Source organism: Larus michahellis, chromosome 5 (genome assembly GCF_964199755.1).
Source record: "Larus michahellis chromosome 5, bLarMic1.1, whole genome shotgun sequence".
In the NCBI taxonomy this organism is placed as follows: Eukaryota; Metazoa; Chordata; class Aves; order Charadriiformes; family Laridae; genus Larus; species Larus michahellis.
Window position 1 is genome coordinate 52,014,169 of NC_133900.1, and position 20,513 is coordinate 52,034,681.

General features: G+C 42.9%; 1 protein-coding gene across 2 annotated transcripts in view; it reads right to left on the bottom strand.

Moving 5' to 3' along the window:
- The window catches only part of RMND5A (required for meiotic nuclear division 5 homolog A), a 29,565-nt gene extending 14,590 nt beyond the window's left edge, over positions 1–14,975 (bottom strand). Inside the window, exons 1-4 of one of the 2 annotated variants that reach the window (XM_074587276.1) lie at positions 14,637–14,844; positions 9,945–10,087; positions 2,716–2,850; positions 2,443–2,543 (exon numbers count right to left, since the gene is read on the bottom strand). In XM_074587276.1, the coding sequence (XP_074443377.1) occupies positions 2,443–2,543; positions 2,716–2,850; positions 9,945–10,087; positions 14,637–14,778 (521 nt within the window). In that variant the 5' untranslated portion in view covers positions 14,779–14,844. Of the gene's footprint in view, positions 1–2,442; positions 2,544–2,715; positions 2,851–9,944; positions 10,088–14,636 lie in introns of both variants that reach the window. The other variant, XM_074587275.1, reaches the window with a different exon arrangement.
- Positions 14,976–20,513: the final 5,538 nt, after the last annotated feature.

Sequence of the window (20,513 nt, forward strand, 5' to 3'; positions counted from 1 at the left end):
AACACCGAGTTAAGCCAAGCACGAACTGCAGAGCACTGGCAGAGCCAGAGAGACGGGTTATTGTTTTCATCCCAACCTTCCACAATTTTGCTTGGGTAAACCCTGCTATACTCCTCCTCCTGGTTCACGATACTGTAATTCATTATCCTTGTGTAACACCTGCTTTCTGCTTCAACACCACTGTCAGCAGCCCAACACTAGAATGGGCCGGTTTGGGACTGCTTTTGTGCCCCTCTGAAGCTGTATTTACTGATGCCAATTTTAGCCATTTATTAGCTTTTTGTCCAAAAAGCACAATGCCACCCCTCAAAGCTCCTCTCACATAGAGGCCAATCCTTCAGGAGCGGTTTCTACCCCTACTCCTGAACACCCACATCTCCTGGGAAATAATACGGAAAATACATTCACTAGCATCAGAAGTTCTGTGGAATAGACGGGCATTTAAGGCATTGGTTACCTCCTAAACTGTATAGTTCTGCTACATTTTGACTGTCCTCACTAACAACCATGGTTTTTACATAAGCATCACTATAAATAAGGACTCTCTGTGCCCAGCAGCAGGAAAAGAGAAGCAGATAGCTTTTGCACTTTAGAGTTTAAACAGAACAAACATTATAAACAGAAGCGAGACAGGGTGGGGGAGGGAGACCAGCATACAAACTGTGCTGACAATACACCCTATTCTCTGTCCATTCAGCTGTCTTGGGAATAAGCATTCCTTTGAAGAAGGACCATGCCTTCTCCTTCATTTGAAAAATATTTAACACATTACAGGAACTACAAGATACAACTGAGTATCAATGAGTACGGCGGAAGGCTTAGCTAACTGGAGCCAAAATGAATTTAGTAACTTCAAGTGAATGGATGTAACAACTTATTGCTCTGCACAGAGCATCCTTTGCAACAGCTACGTTATGTATTTCTTGTAGTTCAAACAGTAGTGTAGCCGACAGTAAATCCTTTTTCAGTTGTAACATAAGGCATTTCAGTGTTCCTTCCCTTCAATTTGCCAATTCCATAGCAATAAACCACCCGAGCTTTCCACCTGTGTAAACAGATTCAAAGATCATCTATTTAGGTCAAACTTTGCATGGCCCAAAGGCATAATCCAGGATTTAGCTGATGAACACCATGGTTTGAATAGCAGAGTATCCCTGCACTTAGTTTAGATGCCAATGACTTCTGAATTGACATACACGTGTTGGATCATGTTAAAAGGGAAGAGAAAACTTTGTTGATATGAAAATGTATTCAACTGAATAAAGCAAAAAAGGTATTTTAAATGTATGAATTATGCTCTGGAATTAAACAGAAAGTTTTAATTTGTTGTGTTTCATTGTTTCTACTTTTAAAAGGTCACTTCAAAGCTTTTTTTTTTTTTTTCTTTTGAGACCAATCTAGGCTTAACCAAAGCTCTTGCAACCTAAAAGAAAAAACCAAAACAACCAAAAAACCCAGAAACATGGGCTGAGGGTTTGTTTGGGGTTTTTTTGTTTTTAAAATAAAAGCTCTTCTGAAATGGTACAGCACACAGTTACCTACCCACTACTGGAAACCAAAACAGTAGCCCACAAGACATTTCATTACATTTCCCTCTTCACTGTCACTTTTAGCATCAGCTTACATCCTAATGGCTGTAAAGTCTAATAAGGTCCAAAAAATATCCTGGTCTAGGGTCGGTTGCTAGACCTCAGACATTCCCAGATTTGGTTTTCCTCTGAGCGTTCAGCATTACCCACTGACTTCTATGAAAAGAATTGTTTTATTCAAAAGAAATCTCATTAACAGATCTCAGTCAGTTCAGGCTCCCAGCTCAAGTACCACAGAGGTGTTTCCTGTGAAGGAAAGGGACACACCTCACATCCAGCATTATTAATCGGCACCTACACAGCAGCAGCCGCCTGCAAAGTCCACACCTAACCTTTCACTCCCTCTTCCCACCCTGTGGTCCCTTTTCTGGAAAGAGAAAGTGACTTGAAGAAAAGTGAGAACTTTGATCCCTCTGCTCACCCCAAAGGCTTGGTGAAGCTGAAAGACCTGGTGGTACCCAACACCTTTAATAAGTCCTGGTATTCTTCAGAATTGGATCTTTTAAAATAAAGTTCACTAACGATTCACTATAAGGCTAACTACCATCATAGCAGACAACTGTTTCTCCAAGTGATGTTTCTTCCCCAAACCTTAAATCAGCATCAGAAATTATTCAAGTTGATCCTTAACATAAGAAAGAGACCCTTAGGTAAGCACTGCCCATGGAAAGGGACACAGAGGGGAAGCAGAAGGCAGGGCTTCACTCAGTAATTAGACCTCTCAAAGGACAAATGGAGACACACCAAAATTTACTAAAGACAATATTTAAAGTGAAAAACTAAGGATTTGTTAAAAGCACTAAAAAAAAAAAAAAGGGGGGGGGGGAGGGAAAAAAAACCTGAGTAGACTCACTCTAACGCAGGTCTCAGAACTCTAACTTTTAATGCTTCCAATATTCGATTCAACTCCACAAATGGTTCTTTTTGGCTTTGATCTATTGACAGACCAGATTCCTGAAAAAACAAAGGCAGCTTTCAGTTGAAGCATAAGAAAACATGGGATTAAACTGCTGTTGTTCCTAACAATTTAAACATTCACCTGGAACATTAACATTCAAATAAGTACACTAACACAAAGCATAATTTTCCATGGTTGATAACATTCAACATCAACACTTATCATTACCTGACAAAGTTCCTCAGCTACATCCAACATCCCCTGCCGGAAGAAGTGCTCCACCATCACCTCGTTGAGGATTCGCTGGCTGTCAGTCTGCCAGCACCCATCTATCCCCACGCTGCTGATGTCAGAGTCAAAATTCTGAAACGTACAAATTAACAGTTAATAGAACGGAACAAATCACCATTTTCCTTTAATTACGCAGGGCACCTATGTCTCCACCCTTATGCTTTCTGCCTATTACTCAGTTGGCCCTCAATTACCTCCTGTTCAAAGTGAAATATATCTGTCAGCTGCTTCGTTATTTCCTGCGTGCAAAAGAAGAAATCCTTTGGCTTGCTTGCTTGAAGTCTGAATATTATCCACTATAAGGAATTACACAAACAAATTACAAGTCTAGCTAACAAATTACAAATCTAGTGAACTAATAAAGGGGTTTCCAGACCATGATGCATTTTTGAAGGAAGTATCTGCAGAAAAGGCTTTTTCCATATGTGAAAACTGAAAATGCATCAAGAACGGAAAACAAAATCGCCTACACAAAATCAAAATAGTGTTATCAATGCATCACTGTCGCTATAGCACACCAAATTAGAAGTTAAAGCTTTAACTCAAGATTATTTTTTTTTTTTTTTTTTTTTTACATAGCTGGAAGGGTAGACAATGTTGAAAAAAGAAAATGTCACTTCCCACTCCCAGACGACAATGAAATTCAAATCTCTGAGGACCTCAACATACCAGCAACAGGATGAGCTTTGAAGATGTGAGAGATCTTTTACAGATCTAACCCCGATGATCCTACTGCTGTGTATTTTTAGGCCAGTGGCCTATGGACATATTCCAGGCATAAGTAAAAATATTGTCACAGTAACTCTTTAGTAACACTTGGCACTGTGCCTCTTGGCAGCAGGAGAGCAACACTTATTCTAACCCAAGATATAAAACAGGATTTTAACTGCTAACATGTTTTATGGTCGGGGCAGGCAAATTAATTTGAATAAAAATCCTCACCCATTGCCTATAACAAAACTCTTGCAAAAGAAACCCGGTCTAGAAGTCAGTGCATTGCTTGCTGCCTGACCTGACAGCCTAGTACCTACAGCACTCTTCCAGGAATGAATGTCAGAAATCAGAAGTTTGGTGAAAACAGCAGTGCTTCAGCTGCAGCTCTGTCATGACCGACAGTCCTGCACAATATGGGAACACCTACCTAGCATAAACTCACACTTCTGTCAAAGCAGGCAGAGCAAACACCACAAAGTTGGTACAAGCTATCTGCCAACCACGAATTATCAGTTCCCCATCAGCCAGCACAATGCCGGAGCGGCAGGTTAGCCAATACCCGACCTGCTGTAAGGTCTGCCAGCGCAAAGCTGGATAACCAACTTCAGAACAAACCCGAGTAAGTGAGGTTGGTTTATGTTAGATTGGCACTTTGCATACCAGGGAACACAACATCGCTGACCTTCAGTACCAGCCCCAAGAGTCATATGTTGTTTTGTCAAAACACACACCAGGCAACAGACATTTGCAGAGCAACACTGCCAAAAGCATTCGTGAGTCTACTATTGACCTGTTGCAGAAGTTAAATTGAGTTGGAAGGAGATTCGTAAATAAAAAATAAATAAAAAAAGTAGAGAACATCATGGCAGCTTCAAACCTTCAGACCAAGGGCTCACTTTTGCCTTGCACAAGTCTCCCATTCACAGTTATGCCTCACTGCTTTTTCCTCAGGAGCTATTAAATATCTAACTGCAATTCAATTGTCAGCCTCAAAGACTGAAACTGTTGTTGCCTTTATAGGCTGGCTAGAGAGGACCGGAGTAGCATGTAGCTATTAGCTACAGTAAAGGCAAATGCATGGTGGAACCTCCCATACAGAGGGGATCAGCCCTTCAGAGACAGCCTTACCAACAGTGAGCATGTCCACCTCTTGAGTGGCAAGGGGGAAGCTAAAGGGGACACAGGAGCATAAATCTGTAAAGCTTCTCATTCTTCCTGCAGGCACTCTGCTCAGCTTCGCAATCCATCTTCCTTTTATTTGACACTTATGAGTTTCCTTCATCAGCCACCTCCACATCTCCTCTGATGCTGCTCTGTGTCATTGTGAGAAAGGGGCATCCTTCTCATCCCCGCACGAGTGGCTTCAAAACCACTGCTCCCTTCAGGTCTCTTAGCAGACTTTCAGGAAAACATTAACCTTAGGCTAGCAAATTGTCTCATCTTTCAGAGATGGTGGAGCAAGATGAGCATTTAAATTATTGCCATTGATTAAGTCTCACATTTAACAACATTTTCACTCAACCTGCAAGCTCCTTGTCATGCTGCTCATCTTTAATCTGTATCTTGAAAAAACTTAAGCATCTTGAAGACTAAATAACACTGTTCTTATTTGTGCCAATCCATTGAAGCCTTTAAGGTTCTCCACCATTGCCAATTCTGGTAGCACTGTCCAAACACCACCAGCAGGTAACATAAATCCGTCAAGAATGCATTACAGAAATACTAGAGGCAACAGCAAGAACACACAAGCTCGCTTTTGCTACTTAGGTTTCAGGGGAGGCGGGGGGGAATCATCAGTAATAGACTATATTATTTTTCATGCAATTTCAAGTCCTACTGAATGTATAAACCCATAAGAAGAAACTGTATTCTTACGGGCAGCTACCAACCATTAGAGCTGAACTTCTGCCTTAAACATCATCACATCCTTCTCATTGCTTGGAGAGCCACCTACCTCAGTTCCCTCACAAAATCCTGATTTTGTTCTGAAACAACAAACCTATGAGCCTTGAGAACCTTTTCAAAACCCCATCATAAATTAGACTATTTAAATCCCATAAAAGATGGTAACAGTAAGTCATATTAACCTAGATGTGCTGTAGATTCAAGTCACATCATAAAACGTGAGGACCTCAATTTTTTTTTTTCCCCCTCACCCATTCTCCAATCAACTCAGTCTTGACCAAGTTCTTAGTGAAATAACTTTATTTTTTTTTAAAACTATTGCTGAGGTCTCTGTTATAGGATTATAGGATGTAGGATTCCACAGCTTCGCCTCCAGGTCCTGAGGAGCTTCAAGAACTGACTATGTGTATTACAGTGAGTGACTGCCACATGTCAGAACAAATTACTGCTTGCCTTTGGCTTACACATTTCCTAACTGTCACGCACACATGATATGCTGGTGACTACACATCTCTCAGTTTTGTTTTCTAAATGCTAGCAGTATGCTAACTGATAGCATGTGGGCTTTAACAAGATGTCAAAAGTTGAAATAAATTCCATAAGTTAAACTCCAGAAAGGTTATTTTGTGCTTTTCAGGTTTTAAGCTTAGAAGAGCGTCAGTTAATATTCCCTAGAAACAAGCCTTTTTTTAAGAGCCTAACTAGTAAGCCTAAGACTAAAATGCAGAATATTATGTGCTAAATATATAAATGATACAATGTAAAGTACATTACCGGTAATTGCTAAAATGTGAGAAGAATTTCAAGATGCACACACATATAATATGGACCATTTTAACCAACATACAACCTTCCATGTTATTGGTAACAACACAATATGAAGAAGGATGATGATTAAGGACAGTTCTATTCCTCAGTTTCTCCATTGAGATTACTTTGTGCGTGCATTCCTTCTTCTAAATTCTGACCCAAAATACAAATAAAATACATTTGTTTGCCTCATCTATTCAGTTTGTTGGTTCAACAGATAAAGCTCGACTTGCAAAGACTCTGTAGCTATCTAGCCATATTCTTCACAGCAACAGAATTAAAGGGTGTTCAGTAAAGGGTTTTAAGTTTTTTGTATACAAGTTTTTACAAGCGACAAACACTAACTTTAGTAAAAGTTTGCTTTCCCAAAACAAAGAATGGATTAAAATGTTGACCCTTTAAAAACAGGCTTAAAATTCAGGGGGAAAAAAAAAAATAAATGGAAGGCGCTACCATCTATTCCACTTACTTTCCTGAATGAAGGCATTTAGCCACTACTCAAGACAGATTGCTGCTAGAGGGAAAACATTTACTAGCCACATCAAACATGCTTTGAGATGAATTCAAATCATTCCAGAAGAGTGACTGATTTACAGGGAGACTGATGAGTGAGGTACCTGATAACAACTTGCTGAACAGTGACATGACTAGTTCTGGAAGCAGAGCAAATGCTAGTACAATAAAGAAAAAACTGGATGCAAACATTTCCTTTCAAAGGAGAAAATGCTCTGGAAGAAAGGGTAACCCTTCATGGACCAGAAGCATGTAATCCATGTAGAATTACAATGCAAAAAGCTCTAGCTTATTAGATAAACTTTCCAGGAGCTGCTAACTAAAAAGCAACACACAAAGTTCCAGCATTTCAGACTTCAACATGCTTCATATTTGATGCCAAATTTGAACTTAATTTTTCAAATGTTTAGGAGCTTCTGCTCTCAGAGTGAACTCTGCAGGCAGACAAATCTAGGTCCCATCCAAGTTCATAAGCAATGACAAAACTAACTTAAAAAACGACCAGAATAAACTTTACATATAGGTATAAACCTGTCTCAACCCTGGAAAAAAGAAATTTACCCTGAAATTTGCCATAAGCAGATAATACAACAAGCTATTTCAAAATCAAAGCTTGTTAAGTAGGAAGTTTGTTGATTCTACACGTAACAACAGCTGTCATTTGGATGCGTCACATAAAATTGGCACCAGCATTAGCATGTTTCCCAATCTCAAATAAGACAATAAAATAATGAGTTACATTTATCTGAGCCTGAGCATATAGAGCTAGGAAGACCATAAGCAGTGTTCCAGAGGTGTCAATCTGTCTATAAAATAAATTAGGAAAAACGCTAGAATGAGGATTTATATGTGTCAGAAATAAAACTCAAATCTCGTGAACCAAGGCAAGGGCTGTGCTTCTTTAAATTCTAACAAGCATTTTATTTAGGAAGCAGTAGTATTTTGCCCAGAATGTGCCGAGAATCAATTCATTACATCAATTACGCTTAATTACTTCTATTGGTTTAAGCTTAAGTATATTATGGGGAAGAAATGGGGGAAGGGCAGTTTCAATAGGTTATGGGACTCGGATGCCAACGAAGACTTTGCTGGTAGGTTTCAAGCATATTTTCCAGCAGGACAGGGAAATTGCATTAAGTACCTACTGAAGATTTCCTTCAAATATCACCATCCAGGGTAACATTAAGTTCCACCTGGATTTAAACATTACACATATTCATCTGACAAACAGGCCAAGACTTCAGGGTACGTTTTAAAGTAGTTCCATTAAGATGTTACAATCAGGGAAAACTAATAAAATTCATACTACTTGCATTTAAAAAAGCGAAACAAAGTTCATATTTAAGGAGACAATCCTAACTGATGCTCTGAACTTCATAAAAATATGTCCTTAGTCACAAGCAGAACTGGGGGCTCATGCGGTTCCCACTGTTTTGATATAAACACCACAGACGCTAAGCAAGATTGAAAATCCAGAGGAACAAGCACACTGAATACAGCAAGTTGAGCTCACTTTTGAACACCTCACTGAAACAACCTTTCTGACACTCAACAGGCACAGAGCAGATTATTGGTATCCTTTCTACTATTTTACAAAACCACACATGTGAAATTTAAAAAATGCTTTTATTTCCAGCTATTCTTCTTCAAATAAAAATACTAAATAAACTTAAAACAGCACTGGAAAAACTATGCACAGGAGAACTGAAACAGCTATTTGGGCATTAGACTCAAGCCTAAACTTTATTAGGCTTGCAAGTGTTGCTTTCTTTGGTTTCTAAGAAATACTGTCACCGATTTCCATTGAATATTCACACCTTCTATATATGATCTAGGGCTGCTCTACCTCAGAGTATTTAAATGAAAGAGGTCTAGACAAACCTGAAAGCTTACTCGTACAAAGTCCACTTCTAAAGTAGAACACGAAAGTTTCAAACTTAGGACAAGATTACATAGATTTCTTTCAGGCTTCAAGCCAGTAATAAGGATAGAATTTTACTCTAGTTAATTGGTTTAGATACAGCAGCAAGGATTAGAGACAGATGCGTCCTTAAGCTTTGGATAACAGTGATGCTTGGATTAAAGCTATTAGTACAAACTTTGAGCTCTCCATGATGGTCAGTCAGAGATATAAGCAAAAATACAACAGTTGCACAGACATTCTGCCCAATAACACAGCATTATGTACTTTGTCTCTTCATCGCACTACTATTAAATTATGCTTTAACAGATTACTGTTACTAACAAAGTTTAAATGCAATTCCCAAAGGATGAATGAGCATTCTGTAATGCTGCTAATGTCTTTGTCCAGATGAAAAGACTCATTTACTAGAATCTTCCTTAGTAAAATTATAAGGTCCACCTCAAACCAAATGTTCAGGCCCTATCAACGTAAGTATGTTCTGATATGAAACTATCACATAAGAACATCCAAAAAAGTACAAGACTCCTTGTACACAGAACTACTTTATACAGAACACAGAGAAAAGCATGGCCTGAAAGTATACATACAGCACCACTTACTACAAAAACAGAGTTTTAGTATAATTTTAAAGAATTGTTAATATCTACCTACAAAAGTATATTCAGATCCCAGTTATTCTTGAACCTAGAATTCATACAAGACTGTCCCGTATGCAAAACTTCAAAGATAAGCTGCCCTCCCTTATTATTTGTTATGGCATAGACACAGATACTATGAGAAGTTGAATCTACTCTTCTCACATTAAGAACATCGTATGTTATAAAACTGAGCCCTAAGAACTGACAACACACCTAAAATACGTACAAAGTGTCTTTCTTAAAAATTTCTCTCAGTTTTTAAGCTGCCTTCTAGAACAGAATGCCACTTTTGCGTTATTCGCTACTGACAATTAAATAGAAATGCAACATATATAAAAAACCCACTATTTCTTATTGAGTCTGATATTGAAGCAAACATCTTGCTAAACTGACATAACACACACTATTACTAAGTCTAGTAATATTTATAAAGCATGTTCTCTCAGAAATTAAGAGATTTGAGCTGCTCAAGGAGGAGTACTCTGTACACAAGTTCTGAAAGCAAGTACTGTACACCCTACTGTCCTGCTTCTGCCCCAAGCCTATGCTTCTGTAGTTGACAGGAAGATTTAATTAAAATTAATTGTAGTATAAATCCAAATTTTGTAGAGTACACATGACAGAAGATATGCGACTATACAATGAAACCACAATGTAAATACCTTATCAATGGCTTTTCCAACTCGGGATACGCTGCTGTGAATGTCTTTATGATCGGATGCCAGTTTTTGAACTGTGTCTTTTATTCTTTTACAACATTGTGTCATAACAAGTGAAATTGTCCCCGACAAGTCTCCATCTTGATCTAGACAAAAGAAAGGAAAATTACTAACTTTGTTACAAATCATATCTCTTAATATGCAACAACATATAATGACAACAAATGGTATTAAAAGAAAGAAATGCAATTAGAGAGTATGTGTAAAGAAAGATCAATTTAAATGAAGGAAGATGTACAGGACACGGCTCATCCATGGAATTAGGAATCCAGTTGGCTGCACAATAACATTGAACAAGTGCAACAGTATAAAAAATTAAAGTTCTCATGTGTCTCAGCCACAGTAGATTAATAAACACATCTCAGAGATGCCCCAATCCAGAAATCTCACAGGATATCATAGGAAGCTACTGAACAGGATCAGTTTTCTTTTAGACTGTTTCCTGAAGATATGTCAGAACATCATGTTTAACTTCAACAAGGCGCAAGCAAAACTTGGATTTATTAGGGCCCAATTTACACTTGCCCTGCAAGCTAGTCACCTATATCAGATTCTGTTTGCATTTGAGCAGTGGGAAACCTTTGCTTCCTGACTTGTGGAAACGGCTCCAAATAGTTCAGCCAACCAGTCTCCAGTTCTCCTCAATGGATGAGAAACAGCCCATAAAGGACCTGACTGTGAACATCAGATCCACTCTTTCTTGTTGTACAAAGAAACTAAAAACAGTGACATTTTTAAAATTATGTCCAACCAGCAGGTGCAATGCTGTGTGACCCATTCTGTGGACAAAATAATAAATATGAAAGTTTTACAAGCCCCTGACCACATCACTGCACTTAACAGTTTACACTCTTCATGCCTCAACTCCACTCAGTAGCTTTAGTCAGAAAATATTTAAATTTTTTGTGCTTTACTCCAGTACTTTCTTCCAGATTTTGATTTCAAAATACAAGGAGAAGCTCTTTTTTTTTTTCAGTCTTACCTCTGAAGGTCTCTCCTTCCTCAAAGTTCATTCCACATGAAGAATTTTCCCTTTAGGGACACAGACTTAGCAGCCTTCAATGGCACAGGAAAGCTAATTTAAGTGGGAGAGCAGCCCAGAAATGCTTCCCTAACACTCCGGATCCAAACCCTCCATGTGAAAAAATAAAATCCCCAAAATATCTCTTCAGAAGAAAGATTTAAAAAGGAACCACGTCATAAAGTTTGTTCCTTTCTCATTTTGTATTATTTTAAAATGCCTTTGGTTTCAGCAGCACATTAGAGTCCAGTTTCTGGTATTTCATGGAGAGCAAAATGCAGGCGCATCGAACTGCTGCTGCAGGACCGGCAACACGAGAACAGGAACAAAGTGTAACTCTTACAACGTCCCCTTAGCAATATGCCTCAGAGAGCGCACAGAAAATCCAGAAAAAAAAGCTGTAATCATAGGGGGTAGGTAATAATTTACCAGCCACTTATTCTAGATACCTTCCTTTATGCACCCTAACTCTCTCCAACCTTCTGTTGTTATACACTAAAACTACCTCATTTCTAGAAAAGTAAATAGCTCCTGCTCAGCCCCAACTGAGGAAGCTTTAATAGCATTTTTGCAACAGACATAGGCTTTTAAGAAAATAAAAAAAAGCTTTAAATTTTTTTCCTCCCTCCAGTCCCATGAAACTAACGATCACCTCCCAGGCAAACAGCTAATAGGGCTCAGTATTTTTTCTAGTGAATGAGCGAGGAGTACTAGGATTCAAATAGCCTCTGCAGCGCATGTTCACGAACTTGACTCTATGCATCCTGAATTAAAAAAAAAAATTCACTCAACTATTACATAAAGTTCGCCTTCTAAAATTATTTCAAGAATAATCATTATTTTTCCGCTACTATTTAATTTTTATGATCTACATTTAAAAATCCCATGAAGGATCTTAAATAACTGTCTCATGACTTTTGCCAAGACAAAATGATCAGTCACAGATTACGCAACAAGCAAAATGGAAATACTCATTCCCCAATAAATGGAAAGGTTAAAATACACTCCCTTAATAGCCATTTTTTGCAAGAAAAGCCATTAAGCTAAAATCCGAACAACTTACATGCGTAACAGCTTTTACCCCAAGCAAGTAAGTGAATTACTGGCCCCTAACACTCACTGTAGCAGAAACCAACTACAGTAACAATGAAAACGTCTACGCAGGAAAAGACAGAGCCATAAGAGAAAAGATTTCCCCTCTACCCATTTCTTTCAGCTTTAATTAAACTATGAGCTACTTCTAATAAATCAGCAGAAGAAAGCCTGCAGACAGTCCTCCCAGTAATTCAGTGTTCACAGAACACTACAGACTGACAGCTTCTTTCTGTATTGTGTACGTACAGCCACAATTTAAAAAAAATAAAATACATTAGCAAGCAGACACTAGGCACAGAGTAGAGTCCAAAGCCAAGTTTACTCAGCCAGACACATTTATACCATCCAAGAATATGCAATCCTGCCTTGGCTATTCCAGGAAGCGAGATATATTAGGGGAAGAGAGAAGAAAAACAAACTTCATCTTCCTATTCACAGGCCTTAGCATAGGGTTGCTCTGTACGTAGCCTGTAATATGAAAACAGAAGTTTTAAGAGACTGTATGAGTAGGGAAAAAGAAAACCAGTTTAGAGATTGAAGCAGCTTCTAACAGTTTCTTTTTCTCCACCCACTTCCTTTTTATATCCACTGCCTATTTAAAGCCTTTTCATATATCTTTGCTCTCCAGTCTTGTCCTACAGCATTACTTTCTTCTTCAGCAGCGAGGGTCTTCCCCTTTTTCCTTCAAAATTATATACACAAGCACATGTCTGCAGTTCATACGCCTGAATTGCAGAGCTCCACATTAAGATTTCTGGCTGCTTCTACTTCCATCATTTTTCAAAAATATTCAGCATACAGTATCTAAAAGCTGCAAATACCTGTTCTTATTAGAAAGTTATAAATACCACGTTAAAGAAAAAAAATAAGAGTTTCGCCACCTATAAAGCCAGCTTACACTCGGATCCCAAAACTGAACAGAGTCCCCAGATGTTTGAGAGTGCACCAAGTACTTACTAAAAGAAAGCTGAATTTGGGATGCACTCTGCTGGGACAGCATCACCACTTATTTGGTAAGCGCTGAAAACACGTCTAGAGGGTTTCACAGGACAGTCTCAAAAACTCTTAATCCAAGTCTGGACAGAAAACCTAACAAGGACCCTGAAGGAACCACACACTAGAACCTTTTAATATTATCATGGAGTAAAAGCTCTGGACCTGCAACAGGATTCTCAGAGACTAATCTTTACAGCCCCACAGAGTCCTACGAAAATCAATACAGGCATAAGGGTCATGCCACACAGCTTTCCATGCAAGGTCAGCATCTCAGTTCGTGAAGATACATATTTTATCAACTGTCTTTAATGCACAAGCCCAAGCTGTTTCGAAGAGCACAAAATACATTTATTGAAACACAGTTCAAAACAATGCCAAAAAAGACCAAACATTATTTCATCCCAAATGTATGCTTCAGAACCGGAGTTCCATGTTTGCTCTCTATGGAAATTGCTGTGTACACACAGCAGCTCTAATACACTTGTGTTTATGTTCCTGGAATTATACGCACTTGTAAGCGAGCTTTGCACCTGTATTTGTACAAGGCTGCAACAAACACATTTTTCTCTGAACCAAGCAAAACCAGATTCTGCAAAACAGTGAAACAGCACAGTTAGTTTGTTTTCAAGTTTGGGCTCAGGAGCCTGCGAGTTCACATTTTTAATCCTTCAGCCATCACTCGCTTCCTGCATGGCCTTGGGTAAATCACTTCAGCTGTCTCACCATCCCCTCCCACTCCATCAATAAACACTGCATTACCTCCATCTCAGGGATTTCGTAAGGTTTAAATGTCTCATGTTTATAGAACGCTTTGGCCATCTAGCCCGCCTGCGCAAGGGCGCAACATCAGCTGTAAAACACAAACAAGACTTGGGAAGCCGTGTTTACTTCCTGCTCAAGAGTGGCTTTGCCCAAACACTTCCAAACCTAGCCACATCAAAAGAAAACAATTTAGTGACTCAGGAGAGGGGAAAAAAGGAAAAGAAGTAAGAGGGGGGAAAAAAAAGAGAACAGGGCAGCTCTGCTGCTTATTTCCCCGGGGGTGGACTAACCCCATTGCAACCCCGCACAAAGGTGCGGGAGGTATGGACACGCCGACCAGGAACCAACGCTCCTCTTCAGCAGCGCACCCAAGGCAGGCAAGGCCAAGGAGGGCCCATACCTGTTCCTACCTTTAACTTTTCCCTGCCGCAAACGCACACAAAGCTCCGACTCCAGGGGCTGGGGGGGTGAGGGGAGGGGGGGAGACCTCCAGCTCAGACCTCCCCCAGCAGACCTTCCCCGGGGCCAGCCGTAAGCGGGTCGGGAAACCCCCAGGAGCGGGGAGCTCTGCTCAGCCCCGAGGCTGGAGGAGGGGGGAGTTCTCCCTGGAGGCGTCCCACAGCCCACGAAGGCCCAAAGTTTTGGGCCTTTTAACCCCGGAGGAAGGAGCCGGGCCCCGTCTCCCCGGGGAAAGGGTAGTGGGTGGAGGACGTGGGGTAGGGGGAAAAAGGGCAGGGGGGTAGGAGGGTGTCTCCACGTACTCTCTGTCTGGAGGATCTCCCGGCGCAGCCCGCCCGCGTACTGGATGAGCTCTTCCAGGCTGCGCTCGCAGAGCTGCCCGTAGCCCGAGAACTTCTGCAGCACCTTCTCCAGCTCCCGCTCCACCGTCACGCACTGGTCCATAGCGGCCGGCGCCGGGCCGTGCTCCTCCGCCGCCACCGCCGCCGCCACCGGGCCCCCCTCTCCACCCGGGCCCCCCTCGCCGCCCGCCCCACCCTCACCGCCCTCCGCCAGCACCGTCCCGCCGGCGCGGCCCAGCCCGGCACGGCCCGGAGCGCCGCTCGGTCCCAACTTCCCCGTCTCCTCAGGCTGCCGCACTTGTGCGCAGGCAGCACGGTGGACAGGCGGGGACCTCAGCGGCGCTGAGTACTGGCAGCGCCGAGTACTGGCAGCGCCACGGACACCTTGGCCGAGGACCTGCACGCAGGCCGCGAGGGGAGGGGCAGCGATTATTGCTCAGGCAGCGCGGCGGGTAGCCCTTGCCTGCCGGTGGGACGAGGACGGGGTCGGGGGGATCGGGGTTACTTCTGCCGGTGCCCCGCCGTCCGAGGGTGGCCTCCGAGGTTCCGGGCGGTGATGGGCTTTAGGCTTTTCGGTTAGGGGGCCCGTGGGGCGGGGGGTGGGGAGATCAGCCTGGGGAGAGGGGGATCCTTGAGGTGTTACGGCTCAGGCAGGAAGGTAGGCAACTAAAGGAGGGGGTCCTGAGGGGGGGGCGCTGTTGCCATGGCGACGCGGAGGCCGGTAAGGGCGCCCGGGGAGGCAGCGGGGCTGGGCCTGGCGGCTCCCGTTGGCTCCCGCGGCCCCGCAGGAGGCCTCGGAGGGCCGGACGGCTCTTCTCGCTCTCAGGGCCGGGCTGCGCGACCCTTTGGGCCGGCGTCTGTCGGCGCGCAGCAGCTGGGAGGCGGCAGGCCGAAGCCTGCGCTAGGGCCGAGGTGGGTGGGTGTAGTGTCAGTGCTGAGGTAAACCCCCGGGCGGCGGGGAAGCGCGGCGAGGCGGCTCAGCGCAGTAGTGTGGCACCAGGGGCAGAAGGGGGTTTGCTTCCAGTCAGGCTGTGGGGAACGCATCTCACAGCCGCCCCATACATCTCACAAGTACGTACCGGCTTTTAACAGTCAGAGCTGCATTAAGAAGCCTGGCGTGCCGGAAACAGAACATTTAGTCTGTCATTAGGTTGTCACCATGGTCAGTAAACTTCCTCTTGAGTTTTATGTTGACTTACAGACTGAAGTCGTGCATCTCACTGTAAAGTGTCTTGTAAAAACGTGCTTGAAAGAAATGCCTCAGATTGAATGCCACTTGCTTAACACACTCATTCCAGCTTCAGTATTTGGAAGCAGTAGCACAAGCCAGATATGACTCTGTTTTCTGTAGCACAGTACAACTAAAGCTCCTAAGAGACTTGGGCAAAGTTGACTGCAGAACCAGCATTTGGTCTGAGTCTGGGACAGTGTTGCTTCATCTGTGCCCACGCTGCTGGAACAGGACAAGCAAATAAAGAAATCTGTAGTCTCAGAAGAATACGTGACTTGTGTAGATGCTTACAGATCACTGTCATTCTCTCAGATTTAGGCTCCGATTTCTGCTTTTATTTGTATTCTTGCTCTTTACGTAATCATAGATGATATTTAAAGACACTCAAATATCTTCTTATTTCTTATGTCATTAGCACACTGGTTTAATTTGTTATTTACCACTGTGATCTCCTTTATCATCTCTTAGCACATTCAAGCAAGGTCTCCTGATTTATTTTTTTTTTTTTGTCATTAAACAGAGTCTATCTTCTCCAAGGCGCAATAAATAGTTTTTTCACTGTTATAAAAAAAACCCCAAAAATGCAAAAGCAATTGCCTAGGAAAATAGTGTCTTATATTTCAAGCTTTAATTAATGTATTCTGCTCCTGTAAGTTGCTTTGGCCTCGACTGATGTACATTTCTGTGCTGTTGACCACTGCATGTTCGTAGGCAAGGAAAATTGCCACAGGAGAGGAAGGGGTGACTATCAGATAGAACTGGTAAAACTCTAGACTGCATAAAGCCCTGAGCAACCTGCTCTGGTGTCGCAGCTGACCCTGCGCTGAGGAGGAGGTTGGACTTCAGAATCTCCTGAGCTCCTGTCCAACCTGAATTACTGTCTGAATCACTACTGGATCACGTCAGGATTGCCTCACCCAAATAGCCAGTGCTATAGCTGAGGTGTCAAATACTGGCTGTTGTATTGCAGAGTAACACCTACATATTAAATCTACTTCTGTTTGGCCACTTGTAGATAGCAGGAAACATCTGATTTAAAAATCCTCTACATACAACAAAATAATGTCTGGGATGCTGTCATCTTGCTTTGAGACTCTCGTACAGTCTTGTTGGTTTATTTAATAAATATCAGGTAATGACAAGTAGTCACAGTTTCATACCACACATAAAAATGTGTCGAGATGCACCTATATTGCTTTAAAAGTACATCAAGAGACTCTTTGTTAGTGAACTCCGAGCAACTGTATTTACAGAGTTGGCTGACTCTTAGGAAAACTGGGTTTCAGATAGTTTAAATAGTAGTTTGCTGAAATTTATCTTGATGTATGGCAATATTAAAACTGTCCACGGGTATGATAATAAGGGATTGAATTAAGATTTTTCAATCCTCTTTTTTACGGCCTTCAGAATGGCAAAACTTTTCTTAATGTTCCCCGTAGAAGTCTGGAAAGTGGATTATTGTCCTTATTCCCAGGCTGCACAGTCAGCAACTGCTCCTAGGAGAGGATGAGGGAGGAGAGGGAATCCTTGCCATTTATCAACGGGCAGCGGCGACTGCAGGTTTGGCTGTCTGACAAGAAAAGATGGCTGTCCCGGTTCTCAAGATTTGGTCCTGTTCTCTTATAAATCATAGTAAAATATTTTTTGCTGCCAAAATTGTGTAAAAGCAGATCCCTGCTTCAGGTTTTTGTTTAAAGGTGGAATTTCTGATCTTCATTCTCTTCACATTTGTAATATTTGCTCTATGAGCACAGGACTGACTGTCTGATGACTGTTTAATGTTGTTAATTAGGTAGAGGTCTTTAAAAATGTCAACGTGTGTCGTCTTTGTCTTCAGCCCAAATATATTTTAATTGACGGTTAAGATATGTAAATTTTCCAGATAATTAAAACTCCCTGAAAAATTCTTTGAATTTGAAAAATTCTTTTTTGAGAAAAATTCTTTTGCCTTCATCAAAGGCACTCTGAGTTGCAACTGGAAACCAGCAAATGATGTCTGTATCTAAAAAATATAACGTTTTCTGGTAGGGGCAGCTTAGTAAGTCAGGGATGTAAAGGTAGGGAGGAAAGAGAGGACCAGAGGGCCCGGGGGAGGAACCGAATTGGTTTAGGTCAACTCATGACCTGCAGTTCTTGGTCGTACCCATCCCTTCTCTTCACGTGCAGCTCCGCCCCTGCCCCGTCTCGTTCCCTGGGTGCCTCTGCGTTGGAAGCTGCTTTGCTTTTAGTTGTTGTGGGGTTTTTCGAGTAGTGGTTTGAAACATCGTTTTTTTCTTGAAACAACTCCAGGGTTTTGAGTTTTGGCAGATGATTAGCTTTGTCTCTGCAGGGAACTCGTCATCAGTTACCACTGGGGAATGCTAGGAATTGATTTAACTCAGCCCATGAGCATTAGGAAATGACATATTGGTGACAGCCTCCCCAGCAGTTGGTGTTGCAAATAGTTTAGCTGTGAGCGTAGAAGCGTAATTGTTGCTAGGTGCTTTCCTGCCGGAGGAGGCGAGGGCATCCCCAAATGAGTTACAGGGGAGAAACATGGGGATCGGGTGGAGCGGGGTCTGTGGCGCCCATTAAAACCAAACCAACCAACAAAAAAGAACCCCAAGGACATGTTTTCTAACTAAAGGTAAATATACGAGGTTCCTCTTCAAACACCTAACTCCCATCTCTTCCTCTCACCCATCGCTTCACATACACTCCAGCTGCTCACTTGAAATAAAAGGTAAAGATATCAGGCAACTTCTTGTACGTGTGACAAACGACATGGGCCTTCACCAACCTTTTGAAAAAGAACTGTGATCCTGGGGTGTGTTTTCGGGGCTCGGGGGAAACCTGCCGCTGGCCCTCGTGACAGGTGACGTTAAGTGTGTGTTTTATTGAGAGCCCCTTGGCTCTGCCAGCTGCAGTAACAAAGCCACTTTCGTTTTTGGCCAAGGGGAAAGGATTCATCTTATTGATGATACTTTGCCACTTCTCATTAGGGAGATGGGCCCTGGCTCTGTTGGAGGGGGAGTTTTCCGAACTGGAAAGCCGAGGAGAGAGCAGCAGCTCCTGGTCTCCCACAGGCCCCTTCGCCGCACTGTGGCCCTGGTATGTTCTGTCCCAGCCGGGCATCCCACCCAAGGCTCGCTGCAAACCCAGCTGAGCTGCTGGGATCCCTTCGTATTTAATCCAGCTGCATCAGCACAGCTGGGTTTTGCAGGCCACCTCCCATCTTTACCACATAAAAATTCTGAAAGATAAAGGTTTATACAGCTCCCAGTGTGAGGCACAACGTTTACCAGCCCGTAAGGGCTTCGTTGGTGAGCAGCTACTTCTGCAATCCCTCTGCTTGTCCCTTTTCAAGAAATAAAACGAGCCCATTGCCGAAGAAAAGTGTCATGATTGTTCCTCTTGAAGGGGCCGTGGCAGCTGCGTGACAAAACGTGCTTGGACCTGGGTTGTGGGGTTTTTTCCCTTTTTAAATCATATCAGCATGCTGAGAACCCTGTAAATGTGTTTTAAAGGCTGTGAGGAGCACAGCCATTTAAATACTTTCTACAGGTCAATCTTAATGTGTCTTTTTGAAATTCGATAGTACAGAATTCCTTCAGCGTGTACACTCTGGGGGGTTGTGAAGTGTTTTTAAAATTAAGCTGTGCTATTTTTGCGCACATCTGTATGAGTTGGCAATTTTCATGCAAATTATGGATTCTTAAAATAACTAAACATACAGAAGACATGTTGAAGTTTCCTTCAGAGGAGAGCCTTCGTCTCAAAGACGAAGCTTGGGGGTTTAGTATGTTTTTTGCAGCAGATTACAATCGCGTCTTTACAGCCTAATGCTTCTTGTATAGCCTGGGGTGATTAGTTGTGGATCCGCTGAAATGAGGATCCCCGATGGATCCCCAAACGCTTCCCATGGGAAGAACAACCCCAGTTTCACCCTTTGTCAGAAGTCTCGGTGCCGCTGGCTGGTTGGTTGCCTTTTACCCTCAGTTTAGCACGACGAGCCCCAGGTGCTCAAGTGCCAACCCAAAACTGCAGAGTCCCAGGGATTTCACTTTATTGTTGGCGTTAGCGGGAGGGAAGGGCTGGGAGCAGCGCTGGTGGCTGGGAATGGGGAGCGGAGGGATCATCCCTACACCCAGCGCAGCGCGTCCATGGAGCCTGTCAGTGCTGCCCAAACACCGCCACTGCGTTCCCCATGGGTAAACATTTTTCTTCTCAGGAAAAGACGTTGATCGGGGGTTCGGTTCGCCCTGGTAACTCATACCCGACGTATAAATGTATATACATATATATTTTTTTAGATATATAAATTTTATTTTTTTTCCCCGGCAAGTGCAGGGTCCAAAGTTGATCCCGGGGGCAGGGACCCCCCCCCGGGGCAGGGACCAGGGACCCCCCCCCAGCCCGGTGATGCGGGGTCGGGACGAGGTGCTGAATCACCGCCGGCTGGGGGGGTTGTTGGGGGGGGGGGGGAGGCGGTGCCGGTCGGCGGGGCAGCGCCGGGCCCCCCCTCCGTTCTTCCTCCCCGTCTCCGTTCTCCCGGCCCCGCCCGCCCACGTCACTTGTTATGTCTCCGCCGGCGGCCGCCGCGGCTCCGCCGGGGCGGGGACAGCGGC